This window comes from Oncorhynchus masou, chromosome 12 (assembly GCF_036934945.1).
Source record: "Oncorhynchus masou masou isolate Uvic2021 chromosome 12, UVic_Omas_1.1, whole genome shotgun sequence".
Lineage (NCBI taxonomy): Eukaryota > Metazoa > Chordata > Actinopteri > Salmoniformes > Salmonidae > Oncorhynchus > Oncorhynchus masou.
The window spans coordinates 4490839-4518047 of NC_088223.1; the positions used below are offsets into that span (position 1 = coordinate 4490839).

The 27209-nt window shown below is 47.0% G+C and overlaps 1 protein-coding gene across 1 annotated transcript in view; it reads right to left on the reverse strand.

The window, feature by feature from the left end:
• LOC135549478 (CUB and sushi domain-containing protein 1-like) overlaps positions 1-27209 on the reverse strand; it is a 1027892-nt gene that overhangs the window by 678856 nt on the left and 321827 nt on the right. Inside the window, 1 exon segment of the mRNA XM_064979475.1 lies at positions 17250-17457. Coding sequence (XP_064835547.1) covers positions 17250-17457 — 208 coding nt within the window.

Below are 27209 nucleotides of genomic sequence, written 5' to 3' on the forward strand. Positions count from 1 at the left end.
TGAATTGTGATACAATGAATTATACTTGAAATAATCTGTCTGTAAACAATTGAGGGAAAAAGTACTTGTGTCATACACAAAGTAGATGTCCTAATCGACTTGCCCAAACTATAGTTTGTTAACAAGACGTTTGTGGAGTGGTTGAAAAATTAGGTTTAATGACTTCAACATAATTGTATATCTTCCGACTTCAATTGTATATGTATATGTACAGTATCTACAGAAATAAGACAGATCCTGCTTGTGTTGCCTATTTGAGTGTTTGTTAAATAGCCTACTGTTTCCATGAGCACCAAACCTCATGCAACCACAACATGTCAGATAAAGCAATTGAATTCAGCGTTGCTTTGCGGTAATAAAGTCTTTACAATTAGATTGGGTTAGAACAGACTCCCTGGTGTTACTGATTATTTATTTAGTGTTGTTTACATTGTTCCAGACTGGCAGAAATACAATAGTATTGTCATCTAAACAGCACCTGTTTGACACACATAATGTACAAGCGGACACATTACACTCCATTATTCTTCATCTTCTTATTGTATTTATGACCATTATTATTGTAAGTGATGTCATTATCGTACTCATAGCCTTGTATAACCACCACTGAGCTGTATGCCTGTTTAGTCTTAATTCCGTAACTTGCTTTGCATGAAGCCTCTTTTGTCATAAGAGTTACCACCTTGGTCGACAGATATTCAGGAGCTGTCCTTACCAGTTAAGAGTTACCACCTTGGTCGACAGATATTCAGGAGCTGTCCTAACCAGTTAAGAGTTCCACCTTGGTCGACAGATATTCAGGAGCTGTCCTAACCAGTTAAGAGTTCCACCTTGGTCGACAGATATTCAGGAGCTGTCCTAACCAGTTAAGAGTTCCACCTTGGTCGACAGATATTCAGGAGCTGTCCTAACCAGTTAAGAGTTCCACCTTGGTCGACAGATATTCAGGAGCTGTCCTAACCAGTTAAGAGTTCCACCTTGGTCGACAGATATTCAGGAGCTGTCCTAACCAGTTAAGAGTTACCAGCAGGTGATTATAGAAATGAAGACAGTGAGTCAGTGGTTCCTGTTTCATAGACAGGCGATTGCTTTGGAGTTGTTAAAAATAATGTTTTAATATATATGTTCTATATATATTTATATATACATATCTCTATATGTTCAACCCGTAAACAATATAGACATACATGTAAAACTATCTCTTTGGAAAATGATTTTTACTTGAGGCCTAAATTCGTCTAACCACTAGGCTAATAAATAATCACATTTCCTTTTTTTGGGGTTTATTTAATTAACCTATATCATGTTATTTTAGATTAACTCAAAAGTGATTAATAGTTGTTCAATGAGCGTGTTGATATAATGGTAAACTTATATAAATTCCTCCTCCAACTGGTATAATACCGTACGATTCAGTTCCCTGCCTACCACACCATTCAAAATATCAGAATTAGTTCAATAAGGTTATGCATGCCAACATATAAAGCAATAATTAAGAGTAGGCAAAGTACCACCGCAACACTTGATGTGCGGGTCACATGGTTGTCACATGGTTGTCACATGGTTGTCACATGGTTGTCACATTCACTGTGGTTGTCTGAAGTGTACTGTAGAGTTCACAGCTGGCGACGCCTCATCTGCGGTTCCAAGGTGTCAACCGTTCGGCAGCCGAACCTACTATTGGAATACAAAAGAAGCCATCCACCCTTGATGGGCTATAAGCAGGACAATAGACTTGCAGATTTGATTTCACTTTTTAGGGACTTGAAATGTATAAATGAATGTCTGCTTTGTATATAGCTATACATAGGTTACTGTAAAATGCTCTTAGAACTACAACTCTTAGGACTACAACTCTTAGGACTACAACTCTTAGGACTACAACTCTTAGAACTACAACTCTTAGGACTACAACTCTTAGGACTACAACTCTTAGGACTACAACTCTTAGAACTACAGCTCTTAGAACTACAGCTCTTAGGACTACAACTCTTAGGACTACAACTCTTAGGACTACAACTCTTAGGACTACAACTCTTAGGACTACAGCTCTTAGAACTACAGCTCTTAGGACTACAACTCTTAGGACTACAGCTCTTAGAACTACAGCTCTTAGGACTACAGCTCTTAGGACTACAACTCTTATGACTACAACTCTTAGGACTACAGCTCTTAGGACTACAAAATCTTAGGACTACAGCTCTTAGGACTACAACTCTTAGGACTACAGCTCTTAGGACTACAGCTCTTAGGACTACAACTCTTAGGACTACAGCTCTTAGGACTACAACTCTTAGGACTACAGCTCTTAGGACTACAGCTCTTAGGACTACAGCTCTTAGGACTACAACTCTTAGGACTACAACTCTTAGGACTACAGCTCTTAGGACTACAGCTCTTAGGACTACAGCTCTTAGGACTACAACTCTTAGGACTACAGCTCGATACAAGGCTACTAATCTACTAACCTTACCAATGATAATGATATGACTTTAATAATAATGATATTATTTTAATGATAATAACATGAATCATTGTACTAATAATAATAACAAGAAGGAGGAGAAGGAGGAGGAGGAGGAGGAGAAGGAGAAGGAGGAGAAATAGGAGGAGGAGGAGGAGGAGGAGAAGGAGGAGGAGGAGAAACAGGAGGAGGAGGAGGAGGAGAAACAGGAGGAGGAGGAGGAGGAGGAGGAGAAGGAGGAGGAGGAGAAGGAGAAGGAGAAGGAGGAGGAGGAGGAGGAGGAGGAGGAGGAGGAGGAGGAGAAGGAGAAGAAGGAGAAGGAGAAGGAGGAGGAGGAGAAGGAGAAGAAGGAGAAGGAGAAACAAGAGGAGGAGGAGGAGGAGGAGAAACAAGAGGAGGAGGAGGAGGAGAAGGAGGAGGAGAAGGAGGAGAAACAGGAGGAGGAGGAGGAGGAGGAGGAGGAGGAGAAGGAGAAGGAGGAGGAGGAGGAGGAGGAGAAGGAGGAGGAGAAACAGGAGGAGGAGGAGAAGGAGAAGAAGGAGGAGGAGAAGGAGAAGAAGGAGAAGGAGAAGGAGGAGGAGGAGAAGGAGAAGAAGGAGAAGGAGAAGGAGGAGGAGGGGAAGGAGGGGAAGACCCTGCATTATAGTATAATTTATTATGAAAGAAAGCCAGGAATGAGTGAGTCTCTCAGCCCATTGCTGAAAATCAGATTTGATTTGATTTGATTTGATTTGAAAAATATAGCTGTCCACGGTTCGGAAATGTAATCTTCAGCCATTGAATTGACTCCTTTTCATATACAGTATTATGCTGTAATGACAGGAAACACTTTATTAGGTCATTAAAGCCTAACTATTAAACAACTTCGTCAGAAATATATCTATATTAAGGAGAAGGAGGAGGGGAAGGAGAAGCAGGAGATGGAGAAGGAGAGGAGAAGGAGGAGAAGGAGGAGGAGAAGGAGGAGGAGAAGGAGAAGCAGGAGATGGAGAAGGAGAGGAGAATGAGGAGAAGGAGGAGGAGGAGAAGGAGAGAAGGAGAGAAGGAGAGAAGGAGAGAAGGAGAGGAGGAGGAGAAGGAGAGAAGGAGAAGGAGGAGGAAAATAAGGGGAAGGAGAAGGAGGAGAAAGAGAGAAGGAGAGAAGGAGAAGGAGAAGGAGGAGGAGGAGAAGGAGGAGGAGAAGGAGAAGCAGGAGATGGAGAAGGAGAGGAGAAGGAGGAGAAGGAGAAGGAGAGAAGGAGAAGGAGAAGGAGAAGGAGGAGGAGAAGGAGAAGGAGAGAAGGAGAGAAGGAGAAGGAGGAGGAAAATAAGGGGAAGGAGAAGGAGGAGAAAGAGAGAAGGAGAGAAGGAGAAGGAGAAGGAGGGTAGGAGGAGTGAGTGCTGCGTGTTAATTACAGTATGATTGTCAGACATGTGCTGTTAGATTACATCAACAACAATAAATAATCTGACCATTTGGAACAACACAACAAATACACTAATAGTTCAGCCGTCACATGTATTCCTTGAGCCGACATGTTGCGGTTATTTCATTGTTTTAATTATTCAAGGCTGCCTTTGTTATTTATTTTTATAACTAAATGATCAGACGAAAAGGGTTAGGATACAACAATTCACCGAGATGAAAGTTTGACAATGTCCAACTCAATATGACCTGATCTGATCTAATGAACATGGACCAACCCTCTTACAAATATGTCCATTTATTAGAATCCACATAGTCATCAAAGCAACCTGATACCTCAACTAAAAGAGCGTTGTCTTTGCAACAGCGTATCAGTAACACTTAATTTGAAGGTCACTTTAATACAAGGTGCTTATAAATCAACATGAAGTCATTTGCTATAACGATCATTCAACTAACCTATTAAAATACAGAAGGAATGACATGCCAAAGGAAAAGTCAGACAGTCAACCCCCCACTTACCCAGTCATATAAAAATACATTCCAGTAAGTCCCAAGCTTTCCCTTCCTTTAACCCCCTTAAACGCTGTTGTGCATCTGGTTCCCACCACAACGACAGGGAGAAGTCATGGGGCAGAAACAGCATTACATGTCAAATGGCTGCGAGGTCCACTTAGTACCAAGAGAGCTCATCAGGAATCCACACCCGGCACTCGACACTATATTGGCTCGTGTTGGGCGTTATTTACATTGTGTGTGTGTTTATGTGACTGTGTGTGTGTGTGTGTCTCAATTGGCTATCGTTGGGAATCATTTACATTGGGGGGGGGAGTCAATATGGATATAAACACTGTAATGGTAGATTGATGTGTTCCTTCGGGTTAGAGACACTATAATGGTAGAATACTGTGTTCCCTCGGGTGAGAGGGACTGGAATGTTATTTTGATAAGTTCCCTCGGCCCTGTAATGATACTCGCTGTTTATTATCTTTACAAATTAACTCTAACACATACCCCTGCACATTGACTCTCTACTGGTACCCCCTGTACATAGCCTCCACATTGACTCTGTACCGTAACACCCTGTATATAGCCTCCACATTGACTCTGTACCATAACACCCTGTATATAGCCTCCACATTGACTCTGTACCGGTATCCCCTGTATATAGCCTCCACATTGACTCTGTACCAGGTACCCACTATATAGAGCCTCCACATTGACTCTGTAACAACACCCTGTATATAGCCTCCACATTGACTCTGTACCGGTACCCCCTGTATATAGCCTCCACATTGACTCTGTACCGGTACCCCCTGTATATAGCCTCCACATTGACTCTGTACCAGTATCCCCTGTATATAGCCTCCACATTGACTCTGTACTGGTACCCCCTGTATATAGCCTCCACATTGACTCTGTACCGGTACCCCCTGTATATAGCCTCCACATTGACTCTGTACCGGTACCCCCTGTATATAGCCTCCACATTGACTCTGTACCATAACACCCTGTATATAGCCTCTGTACCGGTACCCCTGTATATAGCCTCCACAATGACTCTGTATCGGTACCCCGCTGTATATAGCCTCCACATTGACTCTGTACCGGTACCCCCTGTATATAGCCTCCACATTGACTCTGTACCAGGTACCCCCTATATAGAGCCTCCACATTGACTCTGTAACATAATACCCTGTATATAGCCTCCACATTGACTCTGTACCGTAACACCCTGTATATAGCCTCCACATTGACTCTGTACCAGTATCCCCTGTATATAGCCTCCACATTGACTCTGTACCGGTACCCCTGTATATAGCCTCCACATTGACTCTGTACTGGTACCCCTGTATATAGCCTCCACATTGACTCTGTACTGGTACCCCCTGTATATAGCCTCCACATTGACTCTGTACCGGTACCCCCTGTATATAGCCTCCACACTGACTCTGTACTGGTACACCCTGTATATAGCCTCCACATTGGCTCTGTACTGGTACCCCCTGTATATAGCCTCCACATTGACTCTGTACCGGTACCCCCTGTATATAGCCTCCACATTGACTCTGTACCGGTACACCCTGTATATAGCCTCCACATTGACTCTGTACCGGTACCCACTGTATATAGCCTCCACATTGACTCTGTACTGGTACCCCCTGTATATAGCCTCCACATTTACTCTGTACCGGTACCCCCTGTATATAGCCTCCACATTGACTCTGTACCGGTACCCCCTGTATATAGCCTCCACATTGACTCTGTACCATAACACTCTGTATATAGCCTCCACATTGACTCTGTACCGGTACCCCCTGTATATAGCCTCCACATTGACTCTGTACGGGTACCCCCTGTATATAGCCTCCACATTGACTCTGTACCGGTACCCCCTGTATATAGCCTCCACATTGACTCTGTACCAGGTACCCCCTATATAGAGCCTCCACATTGACTCTGTAACATAATACCCTGTATATAGCCTCCACATTGACTCTGTACCGTAACACCCTGTATATAGCCTCCACATTGACTCTGTACCAGTATCCCCTGTATATAGCCTCCACATTGACTCTGTACCGGTACCCCCTGTATATAGCCTCCACATTGACTCTGTACTGGTACCCCCTGTATATAGCCTCCACATTGACTCTGTACTGGTACCCCCTGTATATAGCCTCCACATTGACTCTGTACCGGTACCCCCTGTATATAGCCTCCACACTGACTCTGTACTGGTACACCCTGTATATAGCCTCCACATTGACTCTGTACTGGTACCCCCTGTATATAGCCTCCACATTGACTCTGTACCGGTACCCCCTGTATATAGCCTCCACATTGACTCTGTACCGGTACACCCTGTATATAGCCTCCACATTGACTCTGTACCGGTACCCCCTGTATATAGCCTCCACATTGACTCTGTACCGGTACCCCCTGTATATAGCCTCCACATTGACTCTGTACCGGTACCCCCTGTATATAGCCTCCACACTGACTCTGTACTGGTACACCCTGTATATAGCCTCCACATTGACTCTGTACTGGTACCCCCTGTATATAGACTCCACATTGACTCTGTACCGGTACCCCCTGTATATAACCTCCACATTGACTCTGTACCGGTACACCCTGTATATAGCCTCCACATTGACTCTGTACCGGTACCCCCTGTATATAGCCTCCACATTGACTCTGTACTGGTACCCCCTGTATATAGCCTCCACATTGACTCTGTACTGGTACCCCCTGTATATAGCCTCCACATTGATTCTGTACCGGTACCCCCTGTATATAGCCTCCACATTGACTCTGTACTGGTACCTCCTGTATATAGCCTCCACATTGACTCTGTACCGGTACCCCCTGTATATAGCCTCCACATTGACTCTGTACTGGTACCCCTAGTATATAGCCTCCACATTGACTCTGTACCGGTACCCCTGTATATAGCCTCCACATTGACTCTGTACTGGTACCCCCTGTATATAGCCTCCACATTGACTCTGTACAGGTACCCCCTGTATATAGCCTCCACATTGACTCTGTACCGGTACCCCCTGTATATAGCCTCCACATTGACTCTGTACTGGTACCCCCTGTATATAGCCTCCACATTGACTCTGTACAGGTACCCCCTGTATATAGCCTCCACATTGACTCTGTACCGTAACACCCTGTATATAGCCTCCACATTGACTCTGTACCGTAACACCCTGTATATAGCCTCCACATTGACTCTGTACCGGTACCCCCTGTATACAGCCTCCACATAGGGCCTTATTACTATTATGTACAATTCTTGTTTTACTTTAGGTTATTTACCTAATATTTTTAACTATTTCTTGAACTGCATTGTTGGTTAATAAGGGCTTGTAAGTCAACATTTCACAGTAAGGTCCACACATGTTGTATTCTGTACATGTAAAAAATAAATGTGATTTGAATTGGTGGTCAAACCAGAACCTGGCTGGTTTTCTGATGCACCCCCCCCTAACCTTTATTAAAGATAAATATTTATATTTATATTTATATTCCCAGTTCATTTCTGCATATTACGTTTATATTTTAAAAATATGAATACTATCGCAAGTAACCAAATACTGATGTCGTCCGTTCTGATTTTGGAATATTGGAATAACGGTTCCCAACATGGACAGTCCTCTACATCCCCCTTACTGTCTCTACTCTGGCCAACATGGACAGTCCTCCACCTCCCCCTTACTGTCTCTACTCTGGCCAACATGGACAGCCCTTCACCTCCCCCTTACTGTCTCTACTCTGGCCAACATGGACAGTCCTCCACCTCCCCCTTACTGTCTCTACTCTGGCCAACATGGACAGTCCTTCACCTCCCCCTTACTGTCTCTACTCTGGCCAACATGGACAGTCCTCCACCTCCCCCTTACTGTCTCTACTCTGGCCAACATGGACAGTCCTTCACCTCCCCCTTACTGTCTCTACTCTGGCCAACATGGACAGTCCTCTACATCCCCCTTAATGTCTCTACTCTGGCCAACATGGACAGTCCTCTACATCCCCCTTACTGTCTCTACTCTGGCCAACATGGACAGTCCTCTACATCCCCCTTAATGTCTCTACTCTGGCCAACATGGACAGTCCTCTACATCCCCCTTACTGTCTCTACTCAGGCCAACATGGACAGTCCTATACATCCCCCTTACTGTCTCTACTCTGGCCAACATGGACAGTCCTCTACATCCCCCTTAATGTCTCTACTCTGGCCAACATGGACAGTCCTCCACCTCCCCCTTACTGTCTCTACTCTGGCCAACATGGACAGTCCTTCACCTCCCCCTTACTGTCTCTACTCTGGCCAACATGGACAGTCCTCCACCTCCCCTTACTGTCTCTACTCTGGCCAACATGGACAGTCCTTCACCTCCCCTTACTGTCTCTACTCTGGCCAACATGGACAGTCCTCTACATCCCCCTTAATGTCTCTACTCTGGCCAACATGGACAGTCCTCTACATCCCCCTTACTGTCTCTACTCTGGCCAACATGGACAGTCCTCTACATCCCCCTTAATGTCTCTACTCTGGCCAACATGGACAGTCCTCTACATCCCCCCTTACTGTCTCTACTCAGGCCAACATGGACAGTCCTATACATCCCCCTTACTGTCTCTACTCTGGCCAACATGGACAGTCCTCTACATCCCCTTAATGTCTCTACTCTGGCCAACATGGACAGTCCTCTACATCCCCTTACTGTCTCTACTCAGGCCAACATGGACAGTCCTTCACCTCCCCTTACTGTCTCTACTCTGGCCAACATGGACAGTCCTCTACATCCCCCTTACAGTCTCTACTCTGGCCAACATGGACAGTCCTCTACATCCCCCTTACAGTCTCTACTCTGGCCAACATGGACAGTCCTCTACATCCCCCTTACAGTCTCTACTCTGGCCAACATGGACAGTCCTCCACCTCCCCCTTACTGTCTCTACTCTGGCCAACATGGACAGTCCTCCACCTCCCCCTTACTGTCTCTACTCTGGCCAACATGGACAGTCCTTCACCTCCCCCTTACTGTCTCTACTCTGGCCAACATGGACAGTCCTCTACATCCCCCTTACAGTCTCTACTCTGGCAAACATGGACAGTCCTCTACATCCCCCTTACAGTCTCTACTCTGGCAAACATGGACAGTCCTCTACATCCCCCTTACTGTCTCTACTCTGGCCAACATGGACAGTCCTCTACATCCCCCTTACTGTCTTTACTCTGGCCAACATGGACAGTCCTCTACATCCCCCTTACTGTCTCTACTCTGGCCAACATGGACAGTCCTTCACCTCCCCCTTACTGTCTCTACTCTGGCCAACATGGACAGTCCTCTACATCCCCCTTACTGTCTCTACTCTGGCCAACATGGACAGTCCTCTACATCCCCCTTACTGTCTCTACTCTGGCCAACATGGACAGTCCTCTACATCCCCCTTACTGTCTCTACTCTGGCCAACATGGACAGTCCTCTACATCCCCCTTACTGTCTCTACTCTGGCCAACATGGACAGTCCTCTACATCCCACTTACTGTCTCTACTCTGGCCAACATGGACAGTCCTCTACATCCCCCTTACTGTCTCTACTCTGGCCAACATGGACAGTCCTCTACATCCCCCTTAATGTCTCTACTCTGGCCAACATGGACAGTCCTCTACATCCCCCTTACAGTCTCTACTCTGGCCAACATGGACAGTCCTCTACATCCCCCTTACTGTCTCTACTCTGGCCAACATGGACAGTCCTCTACATCCCCCTTACAGTCTCTACTCTGGCCAACATGGACAGTCCTCTACATCCCCCTTACTGTCTCTACTCTGGCCAACATGGACAGTCCTCTACATCCCCCTTACTGTCTCTACTCAGGCCAACATGGACAGTCCTCTACATCCCCCTTACTGTCTCTACTCAGGCCAACATGGACAGTCCTCTACATCCCCCTTACTGTCTCTACTCTGGCCAACATGGACAGTCCTCTACATCCCCCTTACTGTCTCTACTCTGGCCAACATGGACAGTCCTCTACATCCCCCTTACTGTCTCTACTCTGGCCAACATGGACAGTCCTCCACCTCCCCTTACTGTCTCTACTCTGGCCAACATGGACAGTCCTCCACCTCCCCTTACTGTCTCTACTCTGGCCAACATGGACAGTCCTCCACCTCCCCTTACTGTCTCTACTCTGGCCAACATGGACAGTCCTCCACCTCCCCTTACTGTCTCTACTCTGGCCAACATGGACAGTCCTCCACCTCCCCTTACTGTCTCTACTCTGGCCAACATGGACAGTCCTCCACCTCCCCCTTACTGTCTCTACTCTGGCCAACATGGACAGTCCTCTACATCCCCCTTACAGTCTCTACTCTGGCCAACATGGACAGTCCTCTACATCCCCCTTACTGTCTCTACTCTGGCCAACATGGACAGTCCTCTACATCCCCCTTACTGTCTCTACTCAGGCCAACATGGACAGTCCTCTACATCCCCCTTACTGTCTCTACTCTGGCCAACATGGACAGTCCTCCACCTCCCCCTTACTGTCTCTACTCTGGCCAACATGGACAGTCCTCTACATCCCCCTTACAGTCTCTACTCTGGCCAACATGGACAGTCTTCTACATCCCCCTTACTGTCTCTACTCTGGCCAACATGGACAGTCCTCCACCTCCCCCTTACTGTCTCTACTCTGGCCAACATGGACAGTCCTCTACATCCCCCTTACAGTCTCTACTCTGGCCAACATGGACAGTCCTCTACATCCCCCTTACTGTCTCTACTCAGGCCAACATGGACAGTCCTCCACCTCCCCCTTACTGTCTCTACTCTGGCCAACATGGACAGTCCTCTACATCCCCCCTTACTGTCTCTACTCTGGCCAACATGGACAGTCCTCTACATCCCCCTTACTATCTCTACTCTGGCCAACATGGACAGTCCTCTACATCCCCCTTACTGTCTCTACTCTGGCCAACATGGACAGTCCTCTACATCCCCCTTACTGTCTCTACTCTGGCCAACATGGACAGTCCTCTACATCCCCCTTACTGTCTCTACTCAGGCCAACATGGACAGTCCTCTACCTCCCCCTTACTGTCTCTACTCTGGCCAACATGGACAGTCCTCTACATCCCCCTTACAGTCTCTACTCTGGCCAACATGGACAGTCCTCTACATCCCCCTTACAGTCTCTACTCTGGCCAACATGGACAGTCCTCCACCTCCCCCTTACTGTCTCTACTCTGGCCAACATGGACAGTCCTCTACATCCCCCTTACTGTCTCTACTCTGGCCAACATGGGCAGTCCTCTACATCCCCCTTACTGTCTCTACTCTGGCCAACATGGACAGTCCTCTACATCCCCCTTACTGTCTCTACTCTGGCCAACATGGACAGTCCTCCACCTCCCCCTTACTGTCTCTACTCTGGCCAACATGGACAGTACTCTACATCCCCCTTACAGTCTCTACTCTGGCAAACATGGACAGTCCTCTACATCCCCCTTACTGTCTCTACTCTGGCCAACATGGACAGTCCTCTACATCCCCCTTACTGTCTCTACTCTGGCCAACATGGACAGTCCTCTACATCCCCCTTACTGTCTCTACTCAGGCCAACATGGACAGTCCTCTACTGTCTCTACTCTGGCCAACATGGACAGTCCTCTACTGTCTCTACTCTGGCCAACATGGACAGTCCTATACATCCCCCTTACTGTCTCTACTCAGGCCAACATGGACAGTCCTCTACATCCCCCTTACTGTCTCTACTCAGGCCAACATGGACAGTCCTCTACATCCCCCTTACTGTCTCTACTCAGGCCAACATGGACAGTCCTATACATCCCCCTTACTGTCTCTACTCTGGCCAACATGGACAGTCCTCTACATCCCCTTACTGTCTCTACTCAGGCCAACATGGACAGTCCTCTACATCCCCCTTACTGTCTCTACTCAGGCCAACATGGACAGTCCTCTACATCCCCCTTACTGTCTCTACTCTGGCCAACATGGACAGTCCTCTACATCCCCCTTACTGTCTCTACTCAGGCCAACATGGACAGTCCTCTACATCCCCCTTACTGTCTCTACTCTGGCCAACATGGACAGTCCTCCACCTCCCCCTTACTGTCTCTACTCTGGCCAACATGGACAGTCCTCCACCTCCCCCTTACTGTCTCTACTCAGGCCAACATGGACAGTCCTCCACCTCCCCCTTACTGTCTCTACTCTGGCCAACATGGACAGTCCTATACATCCCCCTTACTGTCTCTACTCAGGCCAACATGGACAGTCCTCCACCTCCCCCTTACTGTCTCTACTCTGGCCAACATGGACAGTCCTCTACATCCCCCTTACTGTCTCTACTCTGGCCAACATGGACAGTCCTCCACCTCCCCCTTACTGTCTCTACTCTGGCCAACATGGACAGTCCTCTACATCCCCCTTACTGTCTCTACTCAGGCCAACATGGACAGTCCTCTACATCCCCCTTACTGTCTCTACTCAGGCCAACATGGACAGTCCTATACATCCCCCTTACTGTCTCTACTCAGGCCAACATGGACAGTCCTATACATCCCCCTTACTGTCTCTACTCTGGCCAACATGGACAGTCCTCCACCTCCCCCTTACTGACTCTACTCTTTGAGGCCTGGTACCTGTAATGGTGTAATACACCTTAGCTGGGACAAAACATTAGATTGAATGATCCGTTTCTTTTTCCTGATGAAAATCATAAATAAGTCTCAGGAGTTTTAGTTCATAAGAAACAACGTTATGACAACCTGTTTACGTGTGGCTTTGGAAACGGCTTGTTCATCTACAAACGTCTGTAATTTTGGATGATGCAAGTTGTCTGGGCGAGGCTGGATGGAACACTGATGGATGGAACACTGATGGATGGAACACTGATGGTTGGAACACTGATGGATGGAACACTGATGGATGGAACACTGATGGATAGAACACTGATGGATGGAACACTGATGGATGGAACACTGATGGATGGAACACTGATGGATAGAACACTGATGGATGGAACACTGATGGATAGAACACTGATGGATGGAACACTGATGGATGGAACACTGATGGATAGAACACTGATGGATAGAACACTGATGGATAGAACACTGATGGATAGAACACTGATGGATGGAACACTGATGGATGGAACACTGATGGATGGAACACTGATGGATAGAACACTGATGGATGGAACACTGATGGATGGAACACTGATGGATGGAACACTGATGGATAGAACACTGATGGATGGAACACTGATGGATAGAACACTGATGGATGGAACACTGATGGATGGAACACTGATGGATGGAACACTGATGGATAGAACACTGATGGATGGAACACTGATGGATGGAACACTGATGGATAGAACACTGATGGATAGAACACTGATGGATGGAACACTGATGGATGGAACACTGATGGATGGAACACTGATGGATGGAACACTGATGGATAGAACACTGATGGATAGAACACTGATGGATGGAACACTGATGGATGGAACACTGATGGATGGAACACTGATGGATAGAACACTGATGGATGGAACACTGATGGATAGAACACTGATGGATAGAACACTGATGGATGGAACACTGATGGATGGAACACTGATGGATGGAACACTGATGGATAGAACACTGATGGATGGAACACTGATGGATGGAACATTGACAGCCAGATGCCTGTTCCACATTCACCTGCTTGACAGAACTAGTAAAACTCAGAAATGTTCGACTTGTTAGCTGGTTGAACGTGACACGTGTATAACTACAACAGGTTAATTAAGCAAGTCAGACATTTCAGTTTCCTTGTTCCGGCACAGTATGAGCCCTCTAGCCTCGTTCCCATGTTCTCACTAGTTAGCACAAACAAAAAGGCTATATAGTAAAAAAAATAATGTTTTTTTGTTTGTTTGTTTTAATTTAAGGTTAGTGTTAGGATGATGTTTAGCAGTGTGGGTAAACTGAAGATTTAGGTTAGGGAGGTTTTTAAAATATGATTTTAAGAAAATGTAGAAATAGGTGGGGTTTCATCATAATTATGACTTTGTGGCTATGGTAACTAGTGACAACCCTGTCCCCAGTGCTACCCGTCTCGCCTGTCGCCTGCAAAGTGCATCATCAAGTGTGATGTGTTCCGCATTGCGTGCCAACAAATGTCACTCCTCCCTCATGTATCATTCTCTCTCTCTCCTCCATATTCTCTCTCTCTCTCTGTCTCTCTGTCTCTCTCTCTCTCTTCCCTCTCCTCCATATTCTCTCTTTCTCTCTGTCTCTGTGTCTCTCTCTCTCCTCCATATTCTCTCTCTCTCTCTGTCTCTCTGTCTCTCTCTCTCTCTTCCCTCTCCTCCATATTCTCTCCTTCTCTCTCTCTCTGTGTCTTTCTCTCTCTGTCTCTCTCTCTCCTCCATATTCTCTCTCTCTCTCTCTGTGTCTCTCTCTGTCTCTCTCTCTCTCTCTCTCTCTTCCCTCTCTTCCATATTCTCTCTCTCTCTCTCTCTCCTCCATATTCTCTCTCTGTCTCTCTGTGTCTCTCTCTCTCTCTCTCTCTTCCCTCTCCTCCATATTCTCTCTCTCTCTCTCTCTGTCTCTCTCTCTCTGTCTCTCTCTCTCCTCCATATTCTCTCTCTCTCTCTGTGCCTCTCTCTGTCTCTCTCTCTCTCTCTCTCTCTCTTCCCTCTCTTCCATATTCTCTCTCTCTCTCTCTCTCTCTCTCTCTCTCTCTCTCTCTCTCTCTCTCCTAAGAGTGTAACGCAACGCCACAGGGGCGGTCCCCGGCAACAATCACCACAGAAGCAGACTCATTGAGAAGAGAGCTCAGGGAACAGAGCTGACAACTTAGAGCCAATCACAATCCAGCATAAAAGAGGACCAAGGTCTGAAGACATCACATATGCAGTGTATTCGGTTTTTTTTCAGGGAGTTTGGGAAACAGCTACTCTCTATCAATGGCCATGTGAGAGTGACAGAATGAGAGCATCGCTTTGATGTGTGACTCAGTTCTTAGTTAAGTGTCTGTTCAGATCCAGTCCAATTCATTCCCTGTTCCAAGTTACTGCTTTCAGAATGCCTCTGCCTTTTCACATACTGTAGGTGCAGAGACCTTGTGTCATGATGTAGTGCAAGTCAAATAAACATGAAGAATACCTGCTCTTTGCATGACAGACTAACCAGGTGAATCCAGGTGAAAGATATGATCCCTTTTTGATGTCACCTGTTAAATCCACTTCAATCAGTGTAGATGAAGGGGAGGAGACGGGTTAAAGAAGGATTTTTAAGCCTGGAGACAATTGAGACATGGATTGTGTGCTATTCAGAGGGTGAATGAGCAAGACAGAATATTTAAGTGCCTTTGGACAGGGTTACGGTAGTAGGTGGCATGTGCACCGGTTTGTGTCAACAACTGCAACGCTGCTGGATTTTTCACCCTCAACAGTGTCCCCGTGTGAATCAAGAACGGTCCACCATTCAAAGGACATCCAGCCAACTTGACACGCCTGTGGGAATTATTATTAAACAACAAACAAAAAGCTGCAATGTTGTGTAGAAGTAACCCGGGTCTGTCGTCTCCAGCATCTTGAATCACGTTAGTTACAGCCAGAACAGAGCTCCATCACACAGCCACAGCTCAGTAGCCAACCAGATACGTCCATTCCTACTCCATCAGCAAATCAACATGTTGGACAATGAGACGTCTCATGACCCCGTGAGACAAGAGCATCACCTTTCAGAAGAGAACCAAAAAGTACTGAATAGAAGAACACACGGCTTTAGCAATCAGATACACGCAGCATTACAGTTTTGATAGAGCAGTAAGCTCACTGGTCTCAAAGACTGAGACAGGACATGCCAATTTCCTGAAAGGTCAAAGGTCGTAGTAAATGTTTTAACCTGCACCAAGCCCCACCCTCTAACCATCTGCTCCCCAGAAAACAGCACCAAGCCCCACCCTCTAACCATCTGCTCCCCAGAAAACATCACCAAGCCCCACCCTCTAACCATCTGCTCCCCAGAAAACATCACCAAGCCCCACCCTCTAACCATCTGCTCCCCAGAAAACCGCACCAAGCACCACCCTCTAACCATCTGCTCCCCAGAAAACAGCACCAAGCCCCACCCTCTAACCATCTGCTCCCCAGAAAACATCACCAAGCCCCACCCTCTAACCATCTGCTCCCCAGAAAACAGCACCAAGCCCCACCCTCTAACCATCTGCTCCCCAGAAAACATCACCAAGCCCCACCCTCTAACCATCTGCTCCCCAGAAAACAGCACCAAGCCCCACCCTCTAACCATCTGCTCCCCAGAAAACAGCACCAAGCCCCACCCTCTAACCATCTGCTCCCAAGAAAACATCACCAAGCCCCACCCTCTAACCATCTGCTCCCCAGAAAACAGCACCAAGCCCCACCCTCTAACCATCTGCTCCCAAGAAAACAGCACCAAGCCCCACCCTCTAACCATCTGCTCCCCAGAAAACATCACCAAGCCCCACCCTCTAACCATCTGCTCCCAAGAAAACATCACCAAGCCCCACCCTCTAACCATCTGCTCCCCAGAAAACAGCACCAAGCCCCACCCTCTAACCATCTCCCCTCTGGCTGGGTACTCACCACTGAGACATCCTGACCTCCAGCAGTTTACCGACCATAAACCACCATACGCCACCCCTCCCAATCCCTCCCCCACATCGAAGCACCCCGGCTGGGTACTCACCCTCCCAATCCCTCCCCCACATCGAAGCACCCCGGCTGGGTACTCACCCTCCCAATCCCTCCCCCACATCGAAGCACCCCGGCTGGGTACTCACCACTGAGAGGAGCCGTCTGTGCCGCTGACCTCCAGGAGGTCATAGTCGTCCTCCAGGGTAAAGTCAGAGAAGACCAGGGCGATGGTGTCTCCAGGCTCAGCCAGGACGGTCCAGGTACAGTCTGCATTGTTGCTGTACTCCCCTGGGTAGTTGGGGCTGGTGATCACACCGCTCTGGCCTCGCAACGTACCCCCACAACCGTCATCCGCTGTGGGAGAGTGAGGAGGAGAGAGACACAGGTTAGGATTACAGACCGACCCACAGACAGACCAACAGACATAGAGAAAAGGCGTAGAGAGAGAAGGAGCTGAGAGAGAAGGAGCTGAGAGAAAAGGAGCTGAGAGAAGGAGCTGAGAGAAGGAGCTGAGAGAGAAGGAGCAGAGAGAGAAGGAGCAGAGAGAGAAGGGGCAGAGAGAGAACGAGCAGAGAGAGAAGGAGCAGTGAGAGGAGGAGCAGTGAGAGGAGGAGCAGTGAGAGAATTAGCATAGAGAGAGAAGGAGCATAGAGAGAAGGATCAGAGAGAGAAGGAGCAGAGAGAGAGAAGAAGCAGAGAGAGAAGAATCAGAGAGAGAAGAATCAGAGAGAGAAGGAGCAGAGAGAGAGAAGAAGCAGAGAGAGAAGAATCAGAGAGAGAAGGGGCAGAGAGAGAAGGAGCAGAGAGAGGAGGAGCAGAGAGAGAAGGAGCAAGAGAGAGAAGGAGCTGAGAGAGAAGGAGCATAGAGAGAAGGAGCAGTGAGAGAAGGAGCATAGAGAGAAGGAGCAATGAGAGAAGGAGCAGTGAGAGGAGGAGCAGTGAGAGGAGGAGCAGTGAGAGAATTAGCATAGAGAGAGAAGGAGCATAGAGAGAAGGATCAGAGAGAGAAGGAGCAGAGAGAGAGAAGAAGCAGAGAGAGAAGAATCAGAGAGAGAAGAATCAGAGAGAGAAGGAGCAGAGAGAGAGAAGAAGCAGAGAGAGAAGAATCAGAGAGAGAAGGGGCAGAGAGAGAAGGAGCAGAGAGAGAAGGAGCAGAGAGAGAAGGAGCTGAGAGAAGGAGCAGAGAGAGAAGGAGCAGAGAGAGAAGGGGCAGAGAGAGAAGGAGCATAGAGAGAAGGAGCAGAGAGAGAAGGAGCTGAGAGAAGGAGCAGAGAGAGGAGGAGCAGAGAGAGAAGGAGCAAGAGAGAGAAGGAGCTGAGAGAGAAGGAGCATAGAGAGAAGGAGCAGTGAGAGAAGGAGCATAGAGAGAAGGAGCAATGAGAGAAGAGGCAGTGAGAGGAGGAGCAGTGAGAGAATTAGCATAGAGAGAGAAGGAGCATAGAGAGAAGGATCAGAGAGAGAAGGAGCAGAGAGAGAAGAAGCAGAGAGAGAAGAAGCAGAGAGAGAAGAAGCAGAGAGAGAAGGAGCAGAGAGAGAAGAAGCAGAGAGAGAAGAAGCAGAGAGAGAGGAAGCAGAGAGGGAAGAAGCAGAGAGAGAAGAAGCAGAGAGAGAAGAAGCAGAGAGAGAAGAAGCAGAGAGAGAAGAAGCAGAGAGAGAAGGAGCAGAGAGAGAATGAGCAGAGAGAGAAGGAGCAGAGAGAGAAGAAGCAGAGAGAGAAGGAGCAGAGAGAGAAGGAGCAGAGAGAGAAGGAGCAGAGAGAGAAGAAGCAGAGAGGGAAGAAGCAGAGAGAGAAGAAGCAGAGAGAGAAGAAGCAGAGAGAGAAGAAGCAGAGAGGGAAGAAGCAGAGAGAGAAGAAGCAGAGAGAGAAGGAGCAGAGAGGGAAGAAGCAGAGAGAGAATAAGCAGAGAGAGAAGAAGCAGAGAGAGAAGAAGCAGAGAGGGAAGAAGCAGAGAGAGAAGAAGCAGAGAGAGAAGGAGCAGAGAGAGAAGAAGCAGAGAGAGAAGAAGCAGAGAGAGAAGAAGCAGAGAGAGAAGAATCAGAGAGAGAAGGAGCAGAGAGAGAAGAATCAGAGAGAGAAGGAGCAGAGAGAGAAGAAGCAGAGAGAGAAGAAGCAGAGAGAGAAGAAGCAGAGAGGGAAGGAGCAGAGAGGGAAGGAGCAGAGAGGGAAGGAGCAGAGAGGGAAGAAGCAGAGAGGGAAGAAGCAGAGAGGGAAGAAGCAGAGAGGGAGGAAGCAGAGAGGGTAGAAGCAGAGAGGGAAGAAGCAGAGAGGGAAGGAGCAGAGAGGGAAGGAGCAGAGAGAGAAGAAGCAGAGAGAGAAGAAGCAGAGAGGGAAGGGTTTGAAATAGGAATGGTAACTGTAACGCATAATACAAATTGTTTGTAAAAAAAAAATCAAAAAAATTAAGTAACACAAATGTCGCCCACACCAGTACTATAACAATACAAATGCAGACAGAGAAATATTGTTTGTTGTTTTGATGTTACATTCAGCTTATGGGAACATGCAGAGGGTAGAAAGCAGACAGCTACAATAGAACAGAGCTCCATAGGAAAAAAAAACACCTTCCAGAAACACTACAAAATGTTTCATGGTTTTTATGACTTACGACTGTAATTCTTCGGGGAAGAGCATAGGTTGGATGATGCAAGTCGAAGCAACGGTGAAGTTGATTAAATTGAATTAGATTCAATCGTATTAATTCAGATTTGTGTTAAACATTTCACACTGGGAACACTTTCTTCACTCCTATCAGGAGACAATTTAACAACAAAAAAACACAATTGTTACTGTGGCCCCTGGCTCTGTCTGTCTCTCCAGAGAGTGCAGAGACATGCTATGGCTTAGCTTTTGAGCTGGTAAGGCTGGTAAGGCTGTTGTGTGTGTGTGTGTGTGTGTGTGTGTGTGTGTGTGTGTGTGTGTGTGTGTGTGTGTGTGTGTGTGTGTGTGTGTGTGTGTGTGTGTGTGTGTGTGTGTGTGTGAGGTGGTATTTGTGGTGAGAGTGTTCACACGGAGGGAAGGGGTGCGGGGCTACTGGAGCCCAGAGTCCTGTCAAACATCCGTCCTATCTGTAACCACGGCAACCCCCCATGAGAGAGCTGGAGCGCACAGAAGAGAGGAAACCTGTGAAGTGTGAAGCACGGAGAGAGGGTTCTCCGTAGGAGGGAGAGACGGAAAGAGAGAGGGAGATGGATGGTGACAGGTGAAGTGTCAGGGCAAGAGAAAAAGGTAGATAGGAAAGGAGGTAGGGAGGAAGGAGAGAGACAGATAAACAGAGGTGATGGGTAACACTAAATAGGGAGAAGGAAGGAGGGGGAGAGAGGAAAGCAGGAGATGGGAGGAGGACAGAGAGGGGAAAGGAGGGAGGGAAGAAGGAAAGAGGGAGAAGGGAAAGGATTGAGGAGAAGTGTGGAGGGAGAGCGGGCAAGGAGGGAGGAGAAGGGAGGAGGAAAGGAGGGGGGGAGGAGAAGGAGGAGGGGATTGTCATTCCACACCACAGGGTTTTCAATGCTGGAGGAAAATCTTCTCTGTCAAATTATCCTGTCTCACCATCCTGTCTAACCACCCTGTCTAACCATCCTGTCTAATCACCCTGTCTAACCATCCTGTCTAACCACCCTGTCTAACCATCCTGTCAAATCACCCTGTCGAACCATCCTGTCTAACCATCTAAACTTCCTGTCTAACCACCCTGTCTCACCATCCTGTCTAACCACCCTGTCTAACCATCCTGTCAAATCACCCTGTCGAACCATCCTGTCTAACCATCTAAACTTCCTGTCTAACCACCCTGTCTCACCATCCTGTCTAACCATCCTGTCTAACCACCCTGTCGAACCATCCTGTCTAACCACCCTGTCTAACCATCCTGTCTAATCACCCTGTCTGACCATCGTGTCTAACCACCCTGTCTAACCATCCTGCTGGCTCATCCTGTCTAACCATCCTGCTGGCTCATCCTGTCTAACCATCCTGCTGCCACATCCCGTCTAACCACCCTTTCTAACATCTAAACATCCTGTCTAACCATCCTGTCTAACCATCCTGTCTAACCTCACTGTTCGAACCACCCTGTCTAACCACCCTGTCTAACCACCCTGTCTAACAATCCTGTCTAACCATCTAACCATCCTGTCTAACCATCCTGCTGACACATCCTGTCTTACCATCCTGTCTAACCATCCTGTCTAACCACCCTGTCTAACCACCCTGTCTCACCATTCTGTCTAACCATCCTGTCTAACCATCCTGTCTAACCACCCTGTCTAACCACCCTGTCTAACAATCCTGTCTAACCATCTAACCATCCTGTCTAACCATCCTGCTGACACATCCTGTCTTACCATCCTGTCTAACCATCCTGTCTAACCACCCTGTCTAACCACCCTGTCTCACCATTCTGTCTAACCACCCTGTCTAACCATCCTGTCTAACCATTCTGTCTAACCATCTAACCATCCTGACAAACCATCCTGTCTAACCATCCTGTCTAACCACCTTGTCTAACCAACCTGTCTAGCCATCTAACCATCCTTTCTAACCACCCTGTATAACCACCCTGTCAAATCACCCTGTCGAACCATACTGTCTAAACATCCTGTCTAACCATCTAACCATCCTTTCTAACCATCATGTCTCACCATCCTGTCTAACCATCTAACAACCCTGTCTAACCATTCGGTCTAACCATCCTGTCTAACCATCTAACCATCCTGTCTAACCATACTGTCTAACCATGCTGTCTAACCATCTAACCATCCTGTCTAACCATCCTGTCTAACCATCCTGTCTAACCATCCTGTCTAACCATCTAACAACCCTGTCTAACCATTCGGTCTAACCATCCTGTCTAACCATCTAACCATCCTGTCTAACCATACTGTCTAACCATCCTGTCTAACCACCCTGTCTAACCATCCTGTCTAACCATGCTGTCTAACCATCTAATCATCCTGTCTAACTATCCTGTCTAGCCATCCTGTCTAACCATCCTGTCTAACCACCCTGTCTAACCACCCTGTCTCACCATTCTGTCTAACCATCCTGTCTAACCATCCTGTCTAACCACCCTGTCTAACCACCCTGTCTAACAATCCTGTCTAACCATCTAACCATCCTGTCTAACCATCCTGCTGACACATCCTGTCTTACCATCCTGTCTAACCATCCTGTCTAACCACCCTGTCTAACCACCCTGTCTCACCATTCTGTCTAACCACCCTGTCTAACCATCCTGTCTAACCATTCTGTCTAACCATCTAACCATCCTGACAAACCATCCTGTCTAACCATCCTGTCTAACCACCTTGTCTAACCAACCTGTCTAGCCATCTAACCATCCTTTCTAACCACCCTGTATAACCACCCTGTCAAATCACCCTGTCGAACCATACTGTCTAAACATCCTGTCTAACCATCTAACCATCCTTTCTAACCATCATGTCTCACCATCCTGTCTAACCATCTAACAACCCTGTCTAACCATTCGGTCTAACCATCCTGTCTAACCATCTAACCATCCTGTCTAACCATACTGTCTAACCATGCTGTCTAACCATCTAACCATCCTGTCTAACCATCCTGTCTAACCATCCTGTCTAACCATCCTGTCTAACCATCTAACAACCCTGTCTAACCATTCGGTCTAACCATCCTGTCTAACCATCTAACCATCCTGTCTAACCATACTGTCTAACCATCCTGTCTAACCACCCTGTCTAACCATCCTGTCTAACCATGCTGTCTAACCATCTAATCATCCTGTCTAACTATCCTGTCTAGCCATCCTGTCTAACCATCCTGTCTAACCACCCTGTCTAACCACCCTGTCTCACCATTCTGTCTAACCATCCTGTCTAACCATCCTGTCTAACCACCCTGTCTAACCACCCTGTCTAACAATCCTGTCTAACCATCTAACCATCCTGTCTAACCATCCTGCTGACACATCCTGTCTTACCATCCTGTCTAACCATCCTGTCTAACCACCCTGTCTAACCACCCTGTCTCACCATTCTGTCTAACCACCCTGTCTAACCATCCTGTCTAACCATTCTGTCTAACCATCTAACCATCCTGACAAACCATCCTGTCTAACCATCCTGTCTAACCACCTTGTCTAACCAACCTGTCTAGCCATCTAACCATCCTTTCTAACCACCCTGTATAACCACCCTGTCAAATCACCCTGTCGAACCATACTGTCTAAACATCCTGTCTAACCATCTAACCATCCTTTCTAACCATCATGTCTCACCATCCTGTCTAACCATCTAACAACCCTGTCTAACCATTCGGTCTAACCATCCTGTCTAACCATCTAACCATCCTGTCTAACCATACTGTCTAACCATGCTGTCTAACCATCTAACCATCCTGTCTAACCATCCTGTCTAACCATCCTGTCTAACCATCCTGTCTAACCATCTAACAACCCTGTCTAACCATTCGGTCTAACCATCCTGTCTAACCATCTAACCATCCTGTCTAACCATACTGTCTAACCATCCTGTCTAACCACCCTGTCTAACCATCCTGTCTAACCATGCTGTCTAACCATCTAATCATCCTGTCTAACTATCCTGTCTAACCACCCCGTCTAACCACCCTGTCTAACCATCCTGTCTAACCATCTAACCATCCTGCCTAACCATCCTGTCTAACCATCCTGTCTAACCATCCTGCTGACACATCCTGTCTAACCATCTAACCATACTGTCTAACCATGCTGTCTAACCATCTAATCATCCTGTCTAACTATCCTGTCTAACCACCCTGTCTCACCACCCTGTCTAACCATCATGTCTAACCATCCTGTCTCACCATCCTGTCTAACCATCTAAACATCCTGTCTAACCATCCTGACTAACCATCCTGTCTAACCTCCCTGTCTAACCACCCTGTCTAACCATCATGTCTAACCATCCTGTCTCACCATCCTGTCTAACCATCTAACCTCCCTGTCTAACCTCCCTGTCTAACCACCCTGTCTAACCATCTATCCATCTTGTTCAACCATCTAACCTTCCTGTCTAACCATCCTGTCTAACCACCCTGTATAACCATCTATCCATCTTTGTCTAACCATCTAACCACCCTGTCTAACCATCCTGTCTAACCATCCTGTCTAACCACACAGTCTACCCATCCTGTCTAACATCCTGCCTAACCATCCTGTCTAACCATTCTGTCTAACCATCTAACCATACTGTCTAACAATCCTGTCTAACCATCTAACCATTCTGTCTAACCATTCCGGCTCTAACCATCTAACCATCATGTCTAACCATCTAACCATCATGTCTAACCATCCTGTCTAACCATCCTGTCTAACCACCCTGTCTAAACATCCTGTCTAACCATCTAACCATCCTGTCTAACCATCCTGTCTAACCATTCTGTCTAACCACCCTGTCTAAACATCCTGTCTAACCATCCTGTCTAACCATCCTGTCTAACCATCCTGTCTAACCATCCTGTCTAACCATTCTGTCTAACCACCCTGTCTAAACATCCTGTCTAACCATCTAACCATCCTGTCTAACCATCCTGTCTAACCATCCTGTCTAACCTCCCTGTCTAACCACCCTGTATAACCATCATGTCTAACCATCCTGTCTCACCATCCTGTCTAACCATCTAAACATCCTGTCTAACCATCCTGACTAACCATCCTGTCTAACCTCCCTGTCTAACCTCCCTGTCTAACCACCCTGTCTAACCATCTATCCATCTTGTTCAACCATCTAACCTTCCTGTCTAACCATCCTGTCTAACCACCCTGTATAACCATCATGTCTAACCATCCTGTCTCACCATCCTGTCTAACCATCTAAACATCCTGTCTAACCATCCTGACTAACCATCCTGTCTAACCTCCCTGTCTAACCATCCTGTCTAACCTCCCTGTCTAACCACCCTGTCTAACCATCCTGTCTAACCATCCTGTCTCACCATCCTGTCTAACCATCTAAACATCCTGTCTAACCATCCTGACTAACCATCCTGTCTAACCTCCCTGTCTAACCACCCTGTCTAACCATCATGTCTAACCATCCTGTCTCACCATCCTGTCTAACCATCTAAACATCCTGTCTAACCATCCTGACTAACCATCCTGTCTAACCTCCCTGTCTAACCATCCTGTCTAACCTCCCTGTCTAACCACCCTGTCTAACCATCCTGTCTAACCATCCTGTCTCACCATCCTGTCTAACCATCTAAACATCCTGTCTAACCATCCTGTCTAACCTCCCTGTCTAACCTCCCTGTCTAACCACCCTGTCTAACCATCTATTCATCTTGTTCAATCATCTAACCTTCCTGTCTAACCATCCTGTCTAACCACCCTGTATAACCATCTATCCATCTTTGTCTAACCATCTAACCACCCTGTCTAACCATCCTGTCTAACCATCCTGTCTAACCACACAGTCTACCCATCCTGTCTAACATCCTGCCTAACCATCCTGTCTAACCATTCTGTCTAACCATCTAACCATACTGTCTAACAATCCTGTCTAACCATCTAACCATTCTGTCTAACCATTCCGGCTCTAACCATCTAACCATCATGTCTAACCATCTAACCATCATGTCTAACCATCCTGTCTAACCATCCTGTCTAACCACCCTGTCTAAACATCCTGTCTAACCATCTAACCATCCTGTCTAACCATCCTGTCTAACCATCCTGTCTAACCACCCTGTCTAAACATCCTGTCTAACCATCTAACCATCCTGTCTAACCATCCTGTCTAACCATCCTGTCTAACCTCCCTGTCTAACCACCCTGTCTAACCATCATGTCTAACCATCCTGTCTCACCATCCTGTCTAACCATCTAAACATCCTGTCTAACCATCCTGACTAACCATCCTGTCTAACCTCCCTGTCTAACCTCCCTGTCTAACCACCCTGTCTAACCATCTATCCATCTTGTTCAACCATCTAACCTTCCTGTCTAACCATCCTGTCTAACCACCCTGTATAACCATCTATCCATCTTTGTCTAACCATCTAACCACCCTGTCTAACCATCCTGTCTAACCATCCTGTCTAACCACACAGTCTACCCATCCTGTCTAACATCCTGCCTAACCATCCTGTCTAACCATTCTGTCTAACCATCTAACCATACTGTCTAACAATCCTGTCTAACCATCTAACCATTCTGTCTAACCATTCCGGCTCTAACCATCTAACCATCATGTCTAACCATCTAACCATCATGTCTAACCATCCTGTCTAACCATCCTGTCTAACCACCCTGTCTAAACATCCTGTCTAACCATCTAACCATCCTGTCTAACCATCCTGTCTAACCATCCTGTCTAACCACCCTGTCTAAACATCCTGTCTAACCATCTAACCATCCTGTCTAACCTCCCTGTCTAACCACCCTGTCTAACCATCTATCCATCTTGTTCAACCATCTAACCTTCCTGTCTAACCATCCTGTCTAACCACCCTGTATAACCATCTATCCATCTTTGTCTAACCATCTAACCACCCTGTCTAACCATCCTGTCTAACCATCCTGTCTAACCACACAGTCTACCCATCCTGTCTAACATCCTGCCTAACCATCCTGTCTAACCATTCTGTCTAACCATCTAACCATACTGTCTAACAATCCTGTCTAACCATCTAACCATTCTGTCTAACCATTCCGGCTCTAACCATCTAACCATCATGTCTAACCATCTAACCATCATGTCTAACCATCCTGTCTAACCATCCTGTCTAACCACCCTGTCTAAACATCCTGTCTAACCATCTAACCATCCTGTCTAACCATCCTGTCTAACCATCCTGTCTAACCACCCTGTCTAAACATCCTGTCTAACCATCTAACCATCCTGTCTAACCTCCCTGTCTAACCACCCTGTCTAACCATCTATCCATCTTGTTCAACCATCTAACCTTCCTGTCTAACCATCCTGTCTAACCACCCTGTATAACCATCTATCCATCTTTGTCTAACCATCTAACCACCCTGTCTAACCATCCTGTCTAACCATCCTGTCTAACCACACAGTCTACCCATCCTGTCTAACATCCTGCCTAACCATCCTGTCTAACCATTCTGTCTAACCATCTAACCATA